Here is a 24176-nt window from a genome sequence, read left to right as displayed (position 1 = left end):
AGGTAATACTCTCAGGCGAACAAATTAGACGTTGGTTTGCACAACAACAGTAGGATACTGAGGCCTGTATAGAAACATAGGTAGACACAGCTTTTAGTCATGGAAATTATACTCTTTATTTCCTTGTCTTTTTCTATTAAAGTTAACAACTTACGTTTTCACAGAAAACACTTTCCCAATATTTAGCCCTCTTATTTAAAATATCAGCATCTGTGTAAAGTCAGCTAAATGCTAGAAACACTCAGCAGGTCAAGTAGCATCTATGGAAAGAGAAAGAGAATTAATATTTTGTGTCAAAGACTCTTCTTGTGGATGAAAAGTGTTTAAACTCATCAATTACTCGAATTGAGGCTTCCTCAAAAAAACTTCAATAAATTTATCAGACATGATTTCTCCTTCATGGAGCCATCCTGACCCTGCTTGAAATGTGCTGCTATTAATTCCTTGCTAATTTATTCTAACATTTGCCAATAATTGTTAGTGATAATCGTCCACTTTTTACATAAAACATAGGATAGTACAGGACAGCGGCAGGCCATTCAGCCCACAATGTTGTGCCGAACCAGCTAAAAAGCAAATCAAAAACACCCAAATACTAATCCCTCCTAGCTACACCATGTCCATATCCCTCCATCTTCCTTGCATCCATGTGCCTATCCAAATGTTTCTTAAAAGCCTCTAATGTATTTGCCTCTACCACCATACCAGGCAGTGCATTCCAGGCATCCACCACTCTCTGAGTGAAAAACTTGCTCCTCACAACCCCTTTGAACCTACCCCCTCTCACCTTCAGTGCATGCCCTCTGGTATTAGACATTTCACCCCTGGAAAACAGATACTGCCTGTCTACTCTATCCACGCCTCTCATCATCTTATAAACCTCTATCAGATCACCCCTTAGCGTCCACCGTTCCAGAGAAAACACCCCAAGTTTATCCAAACTCTCATGATACCACATGCCCTTTAAACCACGTTGCATCCTGGTAAACCTGTTCTGCACCGTCTCCAAAGCCTCAATATCCTTCCTGTAGTGGGGGTGACCAGAAATGTACACAACACTCCAGATATAGCCTGACCAGGGTTGTTATAAAATTGCAACATAATCTCTTGACTTTTGAACTCAATGCCTCGGCTAATAAAAGTAACCATTCCATAAGCCTTCTTAACCACCTTGTCGACCTGTGTAGCCACTTTCAAGGAGCTATGAACTTGGATCACAAGATCTCTCTGCTCAGCAACACTGTTAAGGACTTTGCCTTTAACAGTGTACTGTCTCCTTACATTTGCCCTACCAAGATGCAACACCTCACATTTATCCGTGTTCAACTCCATCTGCCATTTCTCTGCAACTGATATACCGCAGATTTACTAATCCACCCATCTACATTTTCATCGAGGTTATATTTATACATCATAAACAGTAGAGGTCCCAGCACAGATCCCTGTGGAACCACACTAATTACAGACCTCCAGATCAAATAAGTCCTTTCAACCACTACCCTTTGTCTTCCATGCACAAGCTGTTTCTGAATCCAAACAGCCAATTCGCTCCAGATCCCATGCATCTTAATCTTCTGGATTAGCCTCCCATGAGGGACTTTGGCAAGCAGCTTACTAAAATCCACATAGACATCATCCACTGCCCTACTCTCATCAATCTCTCTCGTCACCCTGCCAAAAAACTCAATGGAGTTGGTAAAATACAACCTGTCCCACTCATGCTATGCTAGCCCTGCCTAATTAGGCCATGGATTCCCAAATGTTCATTTATCCTACTCCTAAGAATTTCCTCCAGCAATTTCCCTACAACTGACGTGAGACTCACCGGTCTATAGTTCCCAGGATTTTCCCTTGTTCCCTTCTTAGATAGAGGTACAACATTAGCCATTCACCAGTCCTCTGGGACTTCACCTGTGGCTAGAGAGGACACAAGGAGGTCAAGGCCCCAGCAATCTCGTCTCTTACTTCCTTCAATAACCTGGGGGTAAATCCCATCAGGACTTGGGGACTTATCCACCTTAATACTCATTAGGAGGCCCAACAGTTCCTCCCCCTTGACCTCTAAATGCCCTAATGCATTTATACACTCAGCACTGATCTCCTGGCCCTCCATACTCTTCTTGGTAAATATTGAAGCAAAGTATTCGTTAAGAACCTCATTCGCATTCTCCACATCCAAGTAAATGTTCCCACCTTTATTCTTGAGTGGTCCCACCCTCTCTCCAGTTATCCTCCTCCTCTTAATGTACTGCATGTATTTTGATCCCCTTCCTCTTTGAATAGGGTTGTTACATTAGCAGTCTTCTAATCCTTTGGTACTTCTCAGAATCTCATGATGTTTGCAAGATTATCTGGGCCAGGAAAATAATCAGCCTTTTGCCCCAGTAATTTGACTGATACTATTTCTCTATAATTAATTTTCTGCTGGAATGCTTTAGGGTTAGTTGGATGCTTGTATTATCTTCTACTGTAAAGACCAGTGCCAAGTACATAATTAGCTCCTCAGACGCTTCTTTGTTCCCCATAACTATTTCCCTGGTTACATTGTCAAGGGGCATATGTTCTTTTAGACTTCTGTCTTCCTTTAAAACAGTCAACGAAACTTTTATTGTCCTAATACTCTTCATCTGTTGCCCTTGTGATTTATTTTCTTTATTATTTTTGTTCTCATTTGCTGGATCCTGAATTTATCCCAGCCTTCAGATCTACCATTTACTTCAGCCTAATTATATGTTTTCTCTTTCAGCTTAATACACTCTTTAAATTTCTTGGGTAATAATGGTTGGTTAATACCTCCTTACTGGGATATGTCTCCTTTAATATCTGCGACTTCTTATCTCCTGTATTTCCTGGTCGATTACTGTATTTCCCAGTCTTCTTTAGCCAATACTATTGTCTTATAATTGTCTTCATTTAAGTTAAACACAATTGCTTCTGACCCAAGTTTCTTACTCTGAAACTGAATACAAAAACTGAAGACATGATGGTTGATTTCCTTCAGAGTACAAAATAAGGAAGGTAGAACAATATAAAACGTATGCATATGGTTCAGGTCACAACATCATAGGAAAAATTTGAAAATGCTGAAATGCACACAAGAAATTTCTAAGAAATTTTCTAGGAATTTGAGCTAGGAGGAAATATCAGAGAAGAAGGAGTTGTCCTCTGTAAAAGAGAGAAGGCTGGGGAAGGTTTAATGGAATTATATCATAATATGAGAAGCCATAAAAAGTGGATAGAAATTACATTTCCTTTAAAAGGCAGATGAGTGGAACGTATAGATTTGGTAAGGAAAATTAGAATGGAATTGAGAGGAAATGTGTTTACCCAGAGGATGATGGCAATCTTGATCTCATTGCCTGAAACAATGAAGACTGAATAGTCCACACACACACACACACACACACACACACACACACACACACACACACACAACAGTACTTGAATGAGCACTTGATATCTATATACTACTAAAACTCTCATGCTCTGTCTGTCTGTTTGTGACCTCCAATTAGCGCAAACGGTGCATTATAGCCACACTTTTTTTCGGCTCAATCGAATTAATATGCACTAACTTACAGAATGCAGGCAAAGTTCAGGGTTATATATTCATATAAAATTGCTCATTCGCCAAAAATCAGCAGGCTCGCTTTCACCCGAAACCCGATCGGCCATCGTGGAAATTGGGATGCGACAGCCCGATGCATGCGCACGGCCAGCCTCAGCAGCGACACCTACCGGAGCAAAAGGTCAGGGCAGCTCTATTTCGAGACACCCATAAAACCCTTTGCTGCAGTCAAAGGACAGCGGTGACTATATCACGTCCATTTAGGAGAGCGCCAACCACATCATCAAGAATAATCAGCATCCTTTGGTGTTAGTACTTCGTATCTTCTATCCAGTATTAGGGTAAAATAAATGGTCAGCCTAATTATGCCGCGTGGAAAGGGAAGGGGTACACAAGAGATGACGCCAAACGTTGTCGGGTAGCGGTAAGGAGAGGGAGAGAACAAGAATCGGATGAGGCCAGAGCCTCATGACTCCCGGATCAAAGGGTCAGGACAAAAAAAGATGAGAGAATAAGAGACAGAGGGGGAGAGGCATGCACGTCTCCAGGATCAGAGACAAACAACAAACAGCAGAAGATCTGAAGAGAGGGGGAATGAAAGGGCTGCACGTATCCAGAATGACAAAAACAGGCACAGAAGGAGGAGAGAGGAAGAGACAAAGGAGCTGAGAAATTCACATTTCCAGGATCAAAGACAAAGAACAAACAGCAGAAGAGATGAAGAGATGGGGGATGAAAGGACTGCACGTCTCCAGAATGACAATGAGAGGCACAAGGGTGGCAGAGCAACACTCACAAGACGCTGGAGGAACTCAGCAGGTCGGGCAGCATCCGTGGAAATGATCAGTCAACATTTTGGGCTGGAACCCTTCATCAGGACTGCAGAGGGAGGAGGCAGAGGCCCTATAAAAGAGGTGGGGGGAGGGTGAGAAGGAGAAGGCTGGTAGGTGCCAGGTGAAAAACCAGTAAGGGGAAAGATAAAGGGGTGGGGGACGGGAGGCAGGGAGGTGATAGGCAGGAAAGGTGAAGAAGGAATAGGGGAAAACACAATGGGTAGTAGAAGGAACCATGAGGGAGGTGATAGGCAGCTGGAGGAGGGGGCAGAGTGAAACAGGGATGGGGGAAGTGAGGGGGAGGGAATTACCGGAAGTTGGAGAATTCAGTGTTTATGCCCAGGGGTTGGATATATGAGGTGTTGCCCTTCCAACCTGAGTTTAGCCTCATCCTGGCAGCAGAGGAGGTCATGTATGGACAAATCTGAATGGGAATGTGAAGCGGAATTGAAGTGGGTGGCAACCGGGAGATCCTGTCTGTTGTGGTGGATGGAGCAGAGGTGCTCAACGAAGTGGTCCCCCAATCTCTGCATTGGGTTTCACCGATGTAGAGAAGGCCACACCGGGAGCACTGGATGCAATAGATGACCCCAACAGACTCACAAGTGAAGTGTTGCCTCACCTGGAAGGACTATTTGGGCCTCTGAATAGTGACAAGAGAGAAGGTGTAGGGACAGGTGTAGCACTTACGCTTACAGGGATAAGTGCCGGGTGGGAGATCTGTGGGGAGGGACGTGTGGACCAGGGAGTTGCGGAGGGAACGATCCCTGTGGAAAGCGGAGAGGGGTGGAGAGGGAAAGATGCGTTTAGTGGTGGGGTCCTGTTGAAGGTGGCGGAAGTTGCGGAGGATAATGTGCTGGATTCGGAGGCTGGTGGGGTGGTAGGTGAGGACAAGGGGAACTCTGGAGGAGATGCGGGTGAGGGCATCATTGATGATGGCAGAAGGGAAACCATGATCCTTAAAGAAAGAGGACATTTGAGATGTCTTGGATGGCAGATAAACCAGAAATGATGCCATCAAAACTGTCCTTTGTTAAACGAAGAGGAGCTATATTTGCTTTGCTACGCGACATTCTTCTTTAATAAACTGAGGTTTTCTACTTCAGTTTCCAAAGCAAAGCAATACCAACAGCATTCAGGAAAGTTTAATGTTCATTCAGGTCATATCAGACTGCTCTACCCTTCTCTCAAAGGGTGCCCCAACGGGTCACCCCGTTGTCTAGTATTAACTATAAGGCAAGAGACATAAACAGGAATGTAAAATTTGGTTAGACAACTCTTATTTTGGCTAGTATGGGTAAAATAGGCCAGATTAATTTTTTTCTTGTATATTCCCATTCTTCTTTTATATTTCCATAAAAATTCACTGTAACAATTCGTTAAAGTAGATGTGTTTTCTATTTCTCTTTTAGAAAAAAGTCTGGTTTTACACCTGCGGATACAGTTGCCATTATGTTCTGTTCCACACATAAATCACTGACTCTTGGTAAGTAAATCCAATTTTAGAAATGGCAATGTCAGCAGTACAATCAGTCCTTAAATGTTATTCTTGTTTCCATAATTCAAAAATTATTGATAATAACCAATTCAGTCAGCACAATTATTATTAAGCAAGATAGAATTAACAAAATACACTGGTAATGTTGAGATCCGTCAGTGTTATCTGTAGTGCATAATTATTGATTGATATTGTATTGAATACAGAATGTTCTAGTTCTTGCAGCTTGCTTGCCAAACGTTATAGCTGGAGTATTTTTAAGGAGGTCAGCCTTCACCTGGAATTTACCTCGTATCACAGAGTTGCATTAGTTATGCAGTCTGGATGGGTGAATGTGATAATCTTGATAGAATTTAGCAGAAGATTTTCAGATCATTAGCAGCTTTTGTTATGCATTCCATAAGCAAATTTACAGCTACAGCTTCCCATTTTGAACTACAGCTCAGAGGTATTTCATTGACCACAAGGTTTCTTGGGGGTTCTGCTGTTATCAAGGTAATATTGCAATATGTCCTACTTGCAGGTAATGAGGAAATATATTGGAGAACCAATAATCTGAAATGTCTGCAGTTCAAAAGTATTCATCCCCTTTGCTTAGTACTTAATTGAGCACCTCTCGCAGCTATTGCTGCGAGTAGTCTTTTTGGATAAGTCTCTGTTAGCTTTGCACAATGTGATGGAGTAAGACTTGCCCATTCCTTCTTGCAAAGTTGCTCAAGCTGTGCCAGGTTAGTTGGGGAACAGCAGTGGACACCAATCTTGAGGACTTGCCAGAGATGTTCGATCAGGTTAAGATCAGGACTCTGATTGGGCCACTTGAGGACATCAAATGTCTTCATTTGAAGCCACTCCGTGGTTGCTCTGGCAATGTACTTTGGCTCATTGTTCTACTGAAAGACGAATTTCCTCCACAGTTTAAGCTTTCTGGCTAGCAAATTTTTTTTATTATCCAGAATCTCTCTGTATTTAGCAGCATTCATCCTCTCATCAATCCTGACCAGACTTCCAGTCCCTGCTGCTGAAAAGCACCCTGATAGCATGATGCTGCCTCCACCATACTTTACAATAGGAACACAGGCAAACTATTGAAAAAGTTTGAAATACATGGCTACAATGAATTCCTTGCATCAGTTTCCTGAACTCAGCCAGCTTTAGCTATTTCATTATTGGTCTTTCAGCATCTCGATTAAAAGCTAGCGACATATTCTGAAGATTGCACAATGCTCAAATAATGTGGAACTTCCAGGATTTTCAATCTTGGGCTTATAAATGCTACAATGGATTATAGAAATATAAGACAATTTGCAATTCCAACAAAAGAGGGCTTAACTGTCTTCCCTTTGGTATTTGACAGTGTTAACATAATCAAAAACCTCCCTATCAACCATGTAAAATCCAAAGTAACAAGCCACATAAATATTGTGCCTACATGAACCAGTTAAGAAATTGGGTTTACCCACAACAAAATGCACCTGAATGACAGAACCTGTCTCATCAATAACAAATACACCAAATGGGATTGTGTCAGTATATTGTCTATGACTGGATGAATGTCACTGCAACAATTGAGAGGCTTTGACTTCATCCAGACAAAAATGGCTGACTTGGTTAGCACCATTATAATCATGCACTCCTTCCACTGCTGGTGCTATCATGTTTTGCATCTATTTATCAAAGATTTTTCAGTAGCAGTTTTCAATTGCTCCTAAACTTGTGACATCTGCCCTCTGAAACAACTAGGATGCCAATTACCTTACTTTATACTTTATTGTCGCCAAACAATTGATACTAGAGCTTACAACCATCACAGCGATATTTGATTCTGCGCTTCGTGCTCCCTGGAGTACAAATCGATAGTAAATATTAAAAATTTAAATTATAAATCATAAATAGAAAAGGGAAAGTAAGGTAGTGCAAAAAAACCTAGAGTCATTGGGTATATTTAAAGTGGAAGTTGTTGGGTTCTTGATTATCAAAATCAGGTTTATTATCACTGGCATGTGTCATGAAATTTGTTAACTTAGCAGCAGCAGTTCAATGCAATACATAATATAGAAGAAAATAAATAAATAAATCAGTTACAATATACTTATAGTGAATAGGTTAAAATTCGTGCAAAAACAGAAACAATATATATTTTAAAAAGTGAGACAGTGTTCAAAGGTTCAATGTCCATTTAGGAATTGGATGGCAGAGGGGGAGCTTTGTGAGAACTTCAAAGGTTACAGGGGAGAAGGATAATAAATCAGCCGTAATGGAATCTCAGAAAAGATTCGATGAGCTAAATGGCCAGGTTTTGCTCCTATGTCTTATGGTTTTATTTTTTTTAATATGTGTGGTTTCTATCCATAGCCGGAAGAAGTTAAGAGCTCTGTAGCTCTGACATAGACCAAATTGAACACTGCATACTTCTTATTCATTTTCAAGATGTAAACTGGGCATTTGTGAAAGTGACGGTGAACCATCTTTTTGAATTGCTGCAGTCCTTATAGTGAATGTATTCCCACAATGCTCTTGAGAAATAAGTTTCAACGTTAATGAAGGACTGGCAATATATTTCGAAGTCAGGATGATGTATAATTTGGAGAAGAACTTTTAGGGTGGTTGTGTCATATCTTTTATCAGTGGTGGAGGTGGCAAGTTTGGTAGGTGTGAGCAATTGGAGTGTATTTTGTAGATGATACACAATATATCTACTGTGTCCCAGTGTTGGAGGCAATTACTATTTAGGACCTGTGATGGGCTGTTTGTTCCTGACTCTTTCAAAATTTTTGAGTGAGCAACACTCACCCAAGCTAGTGGAAAGTATTCCATCACACTGTTCATATTTTGGGTGTCAAGAATTGAGTCATTTCCTACAGAATGCCCATTCCGTGCCTTAATATTTCAGCCACGTTGTTTATGTGGCTAATCCAGATGAGTTTCCAGTCAATCATGAACTTCAGAACTTCCGCTGAATGTTGGTGGTAAGGATCTTGACACAGATTATCAGACGTAGATAGTTAGACTCTTCCTTGTTGGAAAGAGTTATTGCTGACATCTTTGTGATGTGACTGTTACTTGAAAAATCAGGCATCAGCCGTTTCGTTAGGAGCTGCAGATGGGATTGAACATTCTGCAATCATTTGCAAACATCCACTTCTAGTTTTATGATAATAAGGTAACTCCAACAAATGTGGTTTGATGGCTCTGTTGTTTACCAATTTTTTTAATAACCTGAGAGGAAACCAGCAGGATGAAAACTGGTCAAAGTAAGTAAGTCTCATATATTTGTGATTCAATGTACCTGGCAAACATTTCATATTTGTTGATGAATGTCAGTTTCTGGCTATTCTATGGAACAGAGGAATGGGGTCTCAGAATTTACTCTGTCACAGTACACTTGCCCATTAGTCAGGGGCACAAACTGAGGAGAGCTTGGGAGCAAGTAAACATTTCTTTTGAATTTACTAAGGTTGTCTTTTTAGGAAGTGACAATCTGAGTTGTGGTTTAGCTCAGCAGGGCATGCTTATGGTTTCTCAACAGATTTCTTTTGAAGTGTGATTGGTGGAAAAAGACAATCAGAAAGCAGGAAAAGATGAATGTTGAAAATGTGGATTGGGGAGAAAAGAGACTTTACTATGAACTTTTAAAAACTTGGAACATGATAGCAATTGACCTTTGGTTTCACGTGACATTATTTAAAGAAGACCAGATAAATATGACATAATCACTGTAATAACTGAGAAATACAAAGGACGGTTTATGCAAAAGAACATTAACTGTAAGTGATGTTTTCCTTTCTTGGAAAAGAGAAAAAGAACACAATGAATTATCAGAGTAAGCTTATCTGAATGCAAACATATTCTTCTAAAATCTGTTGTATTTAGTTTTCATGTAAATTTATAGTGAATGTCAACTGCATGGAGCATAAAATCACTTAATGATTTTTTTTAGTGAAATTCTGTTTGATTCATTGCCTTCATTAAATTATTTGCCAGATTACATTTTCACTGATTGATAGTGGATGAGGTGACAATTTGACCCTTAATCATGGAATGTCGCATTGAACCTGACATTGAGCTATGGCTTGACATTGTTCAGTTGGAAATCCTACATGTTTAAGCTCCCAAGAGTTTGTTGAACAAGAGGAAGGTGTCCTAATGGGAATATGTAGTGTTCATTGTAGCTCAGTTAATATAGTGGTGCAGGGTTTTTCTGCTCCAACCTCATAAATATCCATTCACAATATGAAATTACTTTTTAGAGGGCAGTTGTACAGATAGAGGTCAGTGACGTTTCTGGGGACTTCAAACGTCCTGAGCACTTGAATTCTGTTAAAATCAAATAATAATGCTGCTTTATTTTAAAATGGTGTAGTTTTCTTATGACGGTTCCTGTTCACTTCAGTTCTCAGTAATAGAGAAGTATAAACTGAAATTACATTAAAAAATGGTAGTGTATAATAAAAAAGTCATAAATTGCTATTGCTATGATGTATAATAAATGCACTAGATTTTAAAGAAAGCTATTCTGAAGAAATTATTATATTTGAACTTGTATCAGAATAAATGATATTTTAAAATTATATGTTTTCATTTTGTAATCAAGTTATCTCTATTTGTTTTGTGGGAATGTTTAGATTGTATTAGTGAGAATCAAACATTACAAGTTACAATGCTTTACTAAACAGAATTAAAGACTTATGGTCGTATGGGTCAAATCAATAATGTTATCAGACTGGCCTAGTTTAAATATAGTTGCTTTGTTTTGGGAATGAAGTACATTGATGGAAAATAAAACAAAATGACAATCTGAAAATCTATTGACAACTTATCCAAAAAATCTAAACTTGTTTTAAACTTGGCTCGATAAAGATATTTGGTCGGAACAATTTAATTCATGTACCAATATCATGTTGCTCTCTCTTGACAGCTTGACATTTCTTTAGTATGAAAGTACAGGAATTTTGTTTTTATATACTTAAACTTAAAAGTATACAAAGAGTTATATAGGCTGCGTACAATTCCAGTTTTATGTCCATATTGGTACATTAGAATTTGCTGTATTTTATTAGATAAAAATTGTTATAATAAGTAATTTTATCTCAATTTTCTACTTTTAAAAATATCTGTTCTTTTAACTTAACTATTGCACCTCATCAGTCTGCTGGTTCCACTTAAAAATTGAAAAATTAAAGCTATGAAGTCTTGATATTTCCGCAAGGGCTTCTTCCTTCTCAATAAATTTTAAATGTTTTATAGACTATCACCGCAATTTTATTCCCATTGAATTGGTTTCCAGTGAATTTCTGGCTGTGCCCCACTCTGTTGATAGATAAGTGTGATGATTGTCATATCATAGTGGTTGGATAAGTATGTGAAGCTACTGCTGGTCTCAGCTGGAATGCTGTGGCAAGTTGTCTGAAATGTGATATGATAAATACAGATCCGAAAGACCCTTCAACCCATCTATGAAATGTCCCTTACTTAATGATTCTGTAAGTGATTGATATCTTATCCCGAAGATCACTTGTCCTGTATTCGTCTCCAACCTTTGTGATATAATTGAATATGTTCACCTCAGTTTTCAGAGCTAAATTATTGGCCATGGTTTGTTCTCATTTGTAGTCCTAGCCTTGAGTACCAGCTGCATTTGTAATCAACTTTCTAAAACTTTTAATTTATCATGCTCAAATTTACTTAAAACTAATTATGATAATGCCCTGTTGCAAAATCGGTCTGATGAAATCTGCAGTTGTACCGGCTCCTTACTTATCCATGCTTGTTAATAGGAGCAACAATTCAAGGTGTTTCTGCTGTAAGATTGTGCCCAAGAGAGAGAACTGATGATCAGATTTGCTTATATGTACACAATCCATAACAATGGTGGACAAATGAAGGACTTACTTGCTGAAGAGATTTTCCAAACTTCATCTCTGACAGTTACTATATAAAACAGATTCTCCTCCATATCAACATCTTATTCTCAGTTTAAATTTTGCACTATTTGATCTCCCAATAGATCAGACTTTTGAAAAGAATGCAGATTTTATTAGCATCTACAAAGCAGTTAAGTAAAAAGTTGCAAAACTCAGTGCAGCTAGTGGTCTAAGTAAAAACTTACTTTGTTCACAACTATAAGGAATGGTGGTTAATTCTCATCATTTAATGGATCAATGCAGGCCTGGATTATATATCTCCTTTTGTATTTTTTTACAGTGTACCATCATTCACTGTATTTTTGAAATTGATATTGTTATTGATTCCTGCTGCTGTTTGAAACATCACTGTCTATGTACTGTATTGGCATATCATCAACAGTGTGTTGAAATTATGGAAGTCAGATTTTCAGGGACTTCCACAACATTCCCAAATTACTTTTCTGGTACAATGATTAGTAAATTGAAGTAATGAAATATGACTATTTGTTCCAAAGAAAAAGAAAGCTTGTTACTGACCACTTTTTTTTTTATCAGTATTCCAAACACAGCAGCTTAAGATTTCCACAAAGGTGCTTGGTACTCGTTCTTGACTATCCCACTAAATACATTCACTGAATTGAATGAACAGTGAACACACATTTGGAGTAGGTCTCCAAACGTGAACATACATCTGTGAGGAAATTCATCGCACAACAGTGAACCATATTCAGTACAGAATACCCTGATCATAGGCAGCAAGCCCACTCACAAAATTCCTTTCACATTCATTGAAGCTATACCACCAGTCCTACCAGCTGTCAGAGAATATTTTTGAATGTAACAATTTAATATGTTATAATTTATGTTAATTTTTTAAAATCACTTGAAAATTCTTAAATGTTTAAATGTGGGATGTCCCAAAGTGCAACACTACACCTCTATCAAATCTCCCCTCAATTTTCTACAATCCAAACCTACTCAAACTTTTTTTCCTGTAACACAGGTACTCAAGTCTTGGCAACATCCATGTCAATTTTCTTTGCACTCTTTTAATCTTATTGACATCTTTCCTGTCAGTAGATGACCAGAACTGCATACAGTACTCCAAATCGGGCCTCACCAAATGTTTTATACAATCTTAACATCCCAGCCCTGTACTCAGTACATTGATTTATGAAAGCCAGTGTGTCAAAAGCTTTCTTTATGTCCCTATCTGTGACGCTATTTTCAAGGGATTATGGATCTGTATTCCCAGATCCCTCTGTTCGACCACACTCGAGTGCCCTACCTGTCACTGTGTAAGATCTGCAGTGCCCTAGTTGGTCCTCCCAAAGTGCAACACTTCACATTTGACACATTAAATTCCATCTGCTATTTACAAACCATTTTTCCAGCTGATCCAGATCCCACTGCAAGCTTTGCTAGTCTTGCTCGCTGCCCACTACACCCTCAATCTTAATGTCATCTGTAAATTTCCTGATTCAGTTTAGCACATTCTCATTCAGATTATTGCTATTGATGACAACCCACAACAGACCCAACACCAGTCCCTGCAGCATACTACTAGCCATGGGCCTCCAGTCAGGGAGGCAACCATGTATAACCATTCTCTAGCTTCTTCCACAAAGCCAATGTCTAAACCAATTTACTACCTCATCTTGAATCTAAGTGACTGAACTTTCTTGACTATCCTCCCATGTGGGACCTTGTCGAATTACATGTCGACAACATCCAATGCCTTGTCTTAGTCAACTTTCCTAGTAACTTCCTTGAAAGACTATACCGTTGGCTATACGTGACCTACCATGCACAAAGCCATGTTGACAATCCCTAATCAGTCCTTGTCTATCTAAGTACTCATATATCTGGTCACTTAGAATACCTTCCAATAACTTTCCCACTTCTGATATCAGGCTCAGCAACCTATTATTTCTTGGGTTATTCTCAGAGCCTTCCTCAAACAATGGAACAACATTAGTTTTCCTCCAGCATCTTACCCATGGCGAAGGATATTTCAGATATCTTTGCGAGGGCTCCTACAATTTCTGCATTCACCTCCCACAGGGTCTGAAGGAACACTTGGTGTCAGGCCCTGGGGATCTATCCACACTAATTTGTCTCAAGACAACAAACACCTCCTCCTCTGTAATCTGTACAGGGTCCATGATCTTGCAGCTGCTTTGTCTCTCTCCTTTTGACTGTGTGTCCATTTTCCTAGTAAATACAGATGCAAAAAATCCATTTAAGATCTGCACCATAACTTTTGGCTCCATACGTAGATTATCCCTCTGATCTTCCAGAGCACCAATTTTTGTCCCTTGCTATCTTTTTGCTCTTAATTAAGGTTTGTCCATTGTCATCGATGAAGACCTCGACACCATTAGTACTTTCTACGAGGTTGAGTTGGTAGCTCCACACTCAACCCAGCACGGATGGAAAGCGTGTCCGGGAGCGGCTCGACTGGATTCGAACTCGGGAACGTTCGCTCCAGAGTTCGGTGCTGATGTCACTGCGCCACCAGCTGGCTGATGGTGCCGAGACTAGTGCTTGATTTGGATTTAAGTGAGGGAGAGTTGCGCAGCGTCAGTCTCACTCTCTCTTCCCAATTCCCATCTGGATCCAGTGGCAAGACAAAGGTTGAGATGGCTGGAGATGGGACTAGGCGCAGTGGATGATCAGGACGTCTTCTGTGTCTTGTCCTGCTCTACACGTTCCACGACACTTACAGAGACCGCCTTCCATTGATCTTGTCCGCTCAATCCACCGGAGTCTGTCTTCACGTGCTGGGATAGACAACTCCCTATCTCACCGAGGGTTTGAGACCCGTCGGCCACCCTCACCTGGTTTAACCGGCTTGTCGAAGCCGTTGCCCGGGGTGTGGCCGCAGTCGCATGCAAACAGCTACGGGGAGCCACAGATGAGAGCTGAGTGCCAGGTGGGGACCAAAGGTGGACAAGCCGCCCTGAAAAGGATGTGACATGTTCCCCCACCAGAGGTGCTACCCCTCCCTGATGCCCCATACACCCCTATCTTTTTGCTGTTAATACGTCTGTAAAAGCCCTTAGGAGGTGTTTACCTTGTCTGCTACAGCAACCTTATGTCTTCTCTTAGGTCTCCTGGTTTCCTTCGGAAGTGTTCTCCTGCATTGCTTATACTCCACAAGTACCTCATTTATTCTTGCCTGCCTGTATCTACTGTGTACATCCCTTTTTTCTTAAACAGGATCTCAATCTCTCAAGAAAACCAATCGTCCATAAACCTGTTAACCTTGCCCTGTATTCTGAAAGGAACATATGAACTCTGTACTCTACAAATCTTACTTTTGAAGGCCTCCCACTTACTAAGTACACCTTTACCAGAAAACAAGCCTATCCCAATCCACACTTCCCAGATCCTTTCTCATACTTTAAAAATTGGCCTTTTTCCAATTTAGAATTTAAACCCAAGGACCAGACCTATCCTATTTCATAATTACCTTGAAACTAATAGCATGTTGATCACTAGATGCAAAATGTTCCCCTATACGAACTACTGTCACCTACTCTGTCTCATTCCCTAATAGGAGATCTAGTATCACACTCTCTCTAGTTGGGATTTCTATGTGCTGTTTGAGGAAACTTTCCCGAACATACTGTATTTGACAGGCTTTTTCCCATCCAGCCCTTTTACACTTTGTGAGTGCCAGTCAACGTGTAGAAATTTAAAGTCACCTACTATCACAACCTTATGTTTCTTGTTTCTTGCGTAATCTTTCTGCAAGTTTCTCCTCTGAATCCTGCAGACTGTTGGGTGGTCTATAAGGTAATCCCATTAACTTGGTCATACCTTTTTTCATTCCTCAATTTAACTCACTAGCTCACTAGCCTCACTAACCTCCACTCTGTCCTAACTGAGCACTGCCATGACATTTTTCCTCTTTAATCCCTCCCACTCTATCACATCTAAAACAACGGAACCCCAGAGCATTGAGCTGCCAGGCCTGCCCTCATGCAACCAAGTCTCATTAATGTCTACTGTGTCATAATTCCACATGCTTATTCATGTCCTAAGCTCAATCACCCCACGATACTTCTTGTATTGAAATAAACGTAGCTCAAAACATTAGTCCCACCATGCTCAATCTATTGATTCCTAACCATGTATGTAAGCTTAACATCTTTCTCCTCAACTACTCCATGATCTGTTCTGCACGAACGTTCCTATCCCCCACAACTCTAGTTTAAACCCCCTCTCCCATGATGCACTAACAAACCTTTGCGCTAGGATATTAGTCTTCTCCAGTTCAGGTGCAAACCATCCCTTCAAAATAGGTCCCACCTTCCCTGGAACCAATGAACCAAAATCTGAAGCCCTCCCTCCTACACCAACTCCTTAGTTATGTATTAAACTGTATGATCTTCCTATATCAGGCCTCACTAGCACCTGTCACAGGTAGCAATCCTGAGATCACAACCCTGGATGTCCTGTCCTTTAACTTAGAACCTAACGCCCTGAACTCACTTTGCAGGACCTTGTCACTCGTCCTACCCATGTCATTGGTACCAACATAGACCACAACCTCTGGTTGCTCACCCTGACACTAACGAATGTTGTTGACTCGATATGGAATGGCCCTGACCCTGGCACCCGGGAGGCAATGAACCATCTGGGAATTTTGGTCTTGTCCACAGAACCTCCTTTCTGTCCCCCAATCAACGAACCAGTGAAATCATCATCACTGGATAAAGGATCCAAATTACATTTTTTAGAAAGCAAAAACCCAAAAAAGACCCAGAAACAAATATTTAGATAATCAATTGAGAATAGAAAATAATCACACCAGATAATTATTGTGATTCTTCTGAGAATATGTGCCCACATTTTGTCTGGAGAGTTGTGGGCTTTATTGAAGGACATAAAACTGAGGGATAAAACTTGGTCAAACTATCTATCACACAAGAAAAGTACAATTTTGATTTAATTTTCATCATATTTCCATTTATTTGTTGGTTTGCACCAAGGACTTGTAATGTAACCCAGAAGTAATAATGTCATTATATATTGTGTGATCTCTAGAGCGTAGGACTGTCATTAACATTTTTGAAAATACATTATTCCCCCTGAAATTGAAAGAACATCATGTACATAGTAGCATAACGGTTAGCACAATGTTATGACAGCTTAGAGTGTTCCGGAATTCAATTCTGTAAGGAGTCTCTATATGTCTTCCCTGTGGAATTCATGGGTTTTCCCCAGGTGTCCCAGTTTCGTCCCACAGTCCAAAGACATACCGAGTAGGTTATTTGGTCATTGTAAATTGTTCCGTGATTAGGTTAGGGTTAAGCGGGGTTGTAGGGTTGCTGGGGTGGCGTGGCTCAAAAGACCAGAAGGGCTAACTCCAAGCTGTATCACTAAATAAATAGATAGATATGTTTGTAGATACAGGGGAATTTAATTAGTATTTATGTTTACTTGGTCTTCCTGCAATATGTTGCATTACAGGCTAAAGATTTTGGCAAATGTGATTTGAAAATGCTCCGTATGGAATGTCAACTTCTGTTTGCTGACTTTTGGAAGAGTGAACCATGCATGACATAAAAATATCACATCTTGTAATTTAGTCATTTCCTATTGGATAGTAATGTTTTGAGAAAGTGCTCTATATCAACCCACACTTGGTACTTGTCTAAAAACTCTCTTACAAGAAATTACATTAGAAGCAAAGAATCCAATTAAATTACATACTTACCACCTGCTTTACAGACAATACAAGTAATCAAGGACTATTTGATTAATCTTTTATAAATATTGGCAATGCAGGAGTTCAGTGCCTCATAAATGCATAGATAGAGTACTATAATAGATGTCTCTGTGTCACCATGAAAGCTCACAGAGCTTCTGTCAAAGAACATGCCCACAGGATTACTTTTCGCATGCTTAAATATATTAATTTCAAATGAAATGTGATCACAATATATCATTTATAATTTCAGGTTTTACATACAATGAGTAGCTTTAGAATCCTATTAATTAATTATTGATTAATTGATTAATGCTGCCAGATGCACCTGTCTTGAAACTAACTTGTCATCCAGTCTTTGGTTGAAAGCAAACGATGACAGAAAAGATACGTGAAAGCATTAGTAACTCACTGGAATATATGCAGTCAATATTTAAATATAGATTAATACACGTACAGGACTGAAACAAATCATACTTTATTTTAGCACATTGCATTTAATCTTTCGGAATTAATATTTGTAACTCTTACAGCAAATTTCTGATATCATATACATCTCAGCTGTTAGTAATGATTTTTTGAGTAAGAAGCTATTTAATAGTCTTTAACAAGAGAAAATCTGCAGATGCTGGAAATCCAAAGTAACACACACAAAATGCTGGAGGAACTCAGCAGGACAGGCAGCAGCTATGGAAAAGAGTACAGTCAACGTTTCGGGCCATGACACTTAAGCAAGACTAGAGATTGTCAGTGTTAGAAGGTGGAGGGAGGGGAGGGAGATACTGAAGGTGATAGATGAAACCGGGGAGTGGGATGAAGTAAAGAGCTGGGAAGTTGCTTAGTGAGAGAGGTCATGGATTGTATAATCATGAATTTCTAAACAAAAGGTGTTTGAGAGTAGAAGTTGCAAAAACACAGTTTAAACTCAGGAGTTGTGTGGCTCAAGAAATTAAACCAACATTATTATGCACTAGTCTACATCAGCAGTCACCTGCTGCCTCCTGAACAAACTGAACATTCAAGACAGTACTTAAAAACTATCCATAAATTTGTAGATGGCACCATGTTGTTGGTAAAATCTCAGATGGTAACGAGGAGGCAAACAGGAGTGAGATATATCGGCTAATTGAGTGGTGTCACAACAGCAACCTCTCACTCAGTGTCAGCAAGACCAAGGAATTGGTTGTAAATTTTAGAAAGTAGAAGTCCGGAGAACATGCACCAGTCCTTGTTGAAAAGTCAACAATAGAAAGAGTAAGCACCTTCAAGTTCCTGTCAACATCTCGGAGAATCTGTCCTGGGCCCAACATGTTGATGAAATCACCAAGAAAGCGTACCAGCGGCTCTAGTTTGTTAGGACTGTAGGGAGATATGGTGTGTCACCAAAGACTCTTGCTAATTCCTATAGATACATGGTGGAGAGCCTTCTGGCTGGTTGCATCACAGCTTGGCATGGAAGCTTCAATACGCAGGATCGCAAAGGCTGCAGAGAGCTGTAGACTCAACCAGCTCAATCACAGACACAATCATCCCCACCACCAAGGACTCCTTCAGGAGGTAGGTGGTACCTCAAGAAGGTGGCTTTCATCATTAAGGATTTCACCATCTACTCATACTATCATCAGGGAGGAGATACAGGAGCTTGAAAACTCAGTAATTCAAAAACAGATTTTTACCCTCTCCCATCAGATTTCTGAACAGTTCATGAGCACTATATCATTGTTCCTTTCTTTTTGTACTATTTATTTATTCTATAATTTATAACAATTTTATGTTCTTTACTGTGCCACTGCAAAACAACAAATTTCACGTCATATAAGTCAGTGAAACCTGATTCTAGTTCTGCTGATACTGCCTTGAGGCCCTCCAGTAGCAGGAGCAGGAGGAGGAGGAAGTGGAGAAACAAGCATTGCATGTTGCATAAGAGGAGTATCTCAGCAGATGACATCAAAGGAAGGAATAATCTGTTTGCCTGGACACCAGTTGCCAAGCCTTTCTTCCAGGCATAGGGATAGTGTGCAGAAATATCAAGTCACCATCACTATCTGCTTGTAGTATTAAAGGCCTATGATAGCAGATTTGACTCTCTGTGTATCAATGATAATGAAAATAGACTCATTAATAATCATTTCTGAAAGCCTTAACATGAAAGATCAACAACATGCATGTGAAAAACTGACTGTGACTGCTGAGCTTCTAAGGTACAGAGCAGTTCTCCAAAGGTGCCTTGAAGCAGTGATTAATAAGAAATTCATTAACAACAAGGAATTGGGAAGTAAAGTTCACTGTTTTTTGATTATCTGGTACCCTCCTGGAATTCAGTGAGTTCTGAAAAAATTCAACTAATGGGTCCACTATCTCTGCAGCCATTAAAATCTTTGAGGCAGGCCATCGGGTACGAGCAACCTGTCCACCTTTAGTCACATGAGTTATTCTAATGCTTTGTTCCACATGCTTGGTTGTTTTTTTTTACAAATACTTCCATATGATTTGAAATAAGACCAATAGAAGCAAATTTTTTTATAACTGTCATTACCTTGTGATAGTGCCCACTTCACTGCTGTATGACTCTTAATATACTATAATGGTGTGATTCTCTACCTGTATATTATGACAAGGGTATGGGCTATTGAAAACATATGTTCAAAACCTTTGACTTTCACCAGGGTTAAGAATGGCGGTAAGGAAGACTCCAAGACACTGGTTGGCTTTGGCTGACTGCTGATGACTTTCCAGATGTAGGACAGTAGGTAAAATTTGATGGAATTGCAACTTTCTAGGTCAAAGGTCTGATGTAGGAAGCAGTGAAGAAGCCTGTCCATTCCATTGAATACTCATTTGTACAAAATGAATAATTTAACTAAGAGTAACTCAAAATATGTCTAACTCTTGGGGTGATGTATATAAATGTACTACCCAGTCATCAAATCCATTTATTCTGAATATTGGCTGATTGCACTTCCATCAAAAGGCCTTAATCTTTCAACGTCCATGCATTTATTTTCTGCATATGATTTTCCAAACAAAAGCCTTAGTAACATGTCATGCCCATGCAGCATATGCTTCCTAAATGGTGAAGAGGAAACCTGACATAATTTGGTTGAATATGGTTTGGGGATAGGGATGTATTTTGCTGAAACTGAAAGGAGCACAAGAATTGTTCATAACCTTTTTTGAATTTCTCCTGAACTAGCTACAACAGCTCATTTCAGAATTTCCACTTAGGCTGCTCAAACAATACAGTCAATACAGTACCAATATAGTGGGCCCTCTGTATCCACAGGTTCCATATCCATGGATTCAACCAACCGCGGATCGAAAATATTCGAAAAAAAATTCCAGAAAGTTCCAAAAAACAAAACTTGAATTTGCTGCATGCTGAATCCACGCGAATGAAGTGATGTGTAGGCATACCCTGCTGTAGTCTCCCGCCATTTCACAGATCCTCAGTCTCTCTACAGCACTCGTTGTTTGAGCATTGTTTGTCTCGCATCTCATTCATTCGCTACTTGTGTTGTGAGCAAGAAGAAGAAGTTTAAGGCTTGTAAGGGTTGGCTGGCTAGCTATGTAAAGCGCTACAGCCTCAAGAACTTAAAGATCACGGCCATCAGTGTTCCCAGAAGATCTACGATGGTCGCGTCTGTACTGAACATGTACAGACTTTTTTTTCTTGCCATTATTCCCTAAGCAATACAGTATAACAACTATTTACTTAGCATGTACATTGTATTAGGTATTATAAGTAATCTACAGATGATTTAAAGTATACGGGAGGATGTGAGTAGGTTATATGCAAATACTACGCCGTTTTATATAAGGGACTTGAGCATCCGCGGATTTTGGTATCCGCGGGGGGTCCTAGAACCAATCCCCCGCGAATACCGAGGGATGACTATAATTAGCACTTGTGCAAACTACAAGGCCCAAATGAGACATGCACATCAGGATCCCATTAAATGGTTTGTTTCATTTTCCAAGAGTAAATAATAGTTAGTTCAGCTTTTTTCCAGCCAATATCTAAGCCATCCATTTGGATCTTCAATTCAAATGGCAAAGTTGTTGTTTTCTGGTCATTTAAACTATTCATTTGTTCACACACAGTGGAGGAAAGAAAATCATCCTTTTCAGTGCTGTGAGTGCGAAATTGGAACAGAAATGGTTACCTTTTATACTTAAGTATAAAAAATCAAAACTTTGGGAGAATGCTAACAATTTTGCATCTGTTTTCTATTTGCAGGAATTCCAATGCTGAAGATAGTATTTTCAGGTTATGAACATTTATCCCTCATTTCAGTTCCATTACTCATCTATCATCCCACACAGATTCTGCTCGGAGGTCTGTTAGTTGGAACAGTGCAATCCTGGATGGTCTCTCGTCAAAAAGTAAGACCTTCTAAGCCAGAGAAGTAACCTAAAATGATTAGAATTTATTCCAAATGTATTCTGTTTTTTTAAAATGAAGGATTACTGCAAACATTTACCTGCTTGGTTTGTTCCACTGTAGTAGAGTTCAGATGGCATGATGTACATCGGCTTGTTTGATGTAACTTACTCTAATTCTTATTCCAGTTCTGGTAAATTCTGAAACCCTTGCACTACTTCAGAGATTCCTTAAAATTTTCCAACTACAGAGTGATTTGCCCCATTGCCATTGTACCTCTGAATCCATCTTCTCCCATTTTGCTTCAACTTCAGAAGGTAAAACTATGTATTACAGTACACAAACAACTAATCAGGAAATATTAAAGTGGTGCCAACTTTGAGTTTTTGTTAAGTAAGAAGAGATGGAGAAGCTGGAAATGTGAAAAAAACAGAAGTTTATGGAGATACATGTTAGGTTAGGTGGCATCTGTGGAAGCAGAGCTAACAATTCAATTCAATGACCTTTGCTGAATGTAGGCCAATGACACAATTCACCTACTTCTCTATCATAGTTGTTTATATGTTATCATTTATTTGTCAAATGATTTGCACATTAAAAGATTCCAGAACACTAAGAAACTTTGGTCTGGCCTTCGGCCCACTCTGAATCTTTATATCTCCGACTGCCAATGAGACATCAACCATCTCAACTTGACCACTCCACTCTCCTATTCTAACCTCACACCTTGTAAATGCACTGTCCTCCACTCCAATCCAAAGCTTACCATTAAACCAGAGCGGTGCTGTTGTAGTCTGGCGGACTGACCTCTGTCTTGCTGAGGCCAGGTGGCATCACTCACATGTCTCTTACCCCTTAAGCAGGATCCTACTAAGAAGCATCAGGTCATTGTCTCATGCACCATCACTAAACTATTCAACTCTGGAGATCTCCTATCTACTGCTACCAACTTCATAGTTCCCGTACACTACAATGCTCATCTCTACCTTCTACCCAAGCTCCACAAACCTACCTGTCTGGGTACGGCTATTGTTTATTCCTACTCCTGCCCTACTGAGCTGTGGCCACATACCTTGACTCCATTTTGTCCCCCTTGGTTCACTCCTTTCCTATCTACATGCATGACACTTCACATGCTCTCCCCTGATGGCTTATTTTCACTATAGATATCCTGTCCCTATAAACTTCCACCCCCCCCCCCCCCCCCAATCAGGAAGGCCTTAAAGCTCTTCACTTCTTTCTGGACGATGAACATGACTAGTTCCCCTTCACTACCATGTCCCGCTGCCAGGTGGAACTGCTCCTCACCCTCAATAATTTTTCTTTCAACTCCTTCCACTTTCTCAGGGACCCATATGGGACCCAGCTATGCCTGCTTTTTTATTTGCTACCTGGAAACAAGCCCACACTGGTAACATTTCTCAACTTTTTCTCCATTATGTGGACAACAGCACTGGTGCTCCTTCCTGTGCCCCTGCTGAGCTCATCAATTTCATCATCTTTGCCTCCAACTTCCACCCTGCCCTCAAATGCATGTGGTCCATCTCTGACACCTCTCTCCCCTTTCTCAATCTTTCTGTCTCCATCTCCACATATAAATATCTACTGATGTCTTTTACAAACCTACTGACTCTCACTTATCTAGACTATACCTCTTCCCATCCTGTCTCTTGTAAAACTGCAATTCCCTTCTTTCAGTTGCTCTGTCTCCACCACATCTGTTCTCAGAATGAGGCTTTCCATTTCTAGAACATCCAAGATGTCCTGTCTTTGAAAGAAAATGTAGTTTCTCTTCCACCACTCTAAATGCTTCCTTCACCAGTGTTGGATTAAACTATATAATTGTTACTTTCTTTGCAGTTTAACAATTAACTATTTGTTTGTGTTTTATTTAATTACCTATATACTGTACATGTAAGTGTTTAGTATGTTTTCTAGGGATCCAACTATGTATGTGCCACTGTTGAGTGTTTCCCCTAGTGGTTACAGTTCTGTCTCTTTTTGGAAGCTTCTTGGTAGTGTATTATTTGAATAGGGGCTATCTGAATGGTTAACACTTAACCTACAAATTTGAATGGTATGCCTCTTATCTATGGGTTATAAGAAGGGCTGAACATGTTGGCCCACCATTTTTGCTTCTGCTTTCCCTTCCCCTACTAGATCTGCCCACTTCCAATGTTAACATTTAAGAAAACAATCATGAAGCAACAAGTTTTATGCCTCCTTCTTGACTTCTGAAAGAAGCTTGGATCAAGATCTTCAGAATCCAGCAGT

General features: G+C 39.9%; 1 protein-coding gene across 1 annotated transcript in view; it reads left to right on the top strand.

The window, feature by feature from the left end:
• The window catches only part of slc10a7 (solute carrier family 10 member 7), a 205996-nt gene that overhangs the window by 178157 nt on the left and 3663 nt on the right, over positions 1-24176 (top strand). Inside the window, exons 10-11 of the mRNA XM_072256030.1 lie at positions 5814-5887; positions 21759-21904. Of these exons, the coding sequence (XP_072112131.1) occupies positions 5814-5887; positions 21759-21904 (220 nt within the window). The remainder of the gene's footprint in view (positions 1-5813; positions 5888-21758; positions 21905-24176) is intronic.

This window comes from Mobula birostris, chromosome 4, assembly GCF_030028105.1.
Source record: "Mobula birostris isolate sMobBir1 chromosome 4, sMobBir1.hap1, whole genome shotgun sequence".
NCBI lineage: Eukaryota > Metazoa > Chordata > Chondrichthyes > Myliobatiformes > Myliobatidae > Mobula > Mobula birostris.
Note: the sequence above shows the minus strand (reverse complement) of the source record. Positions and strands in the feature narration are given on the sequence as shown.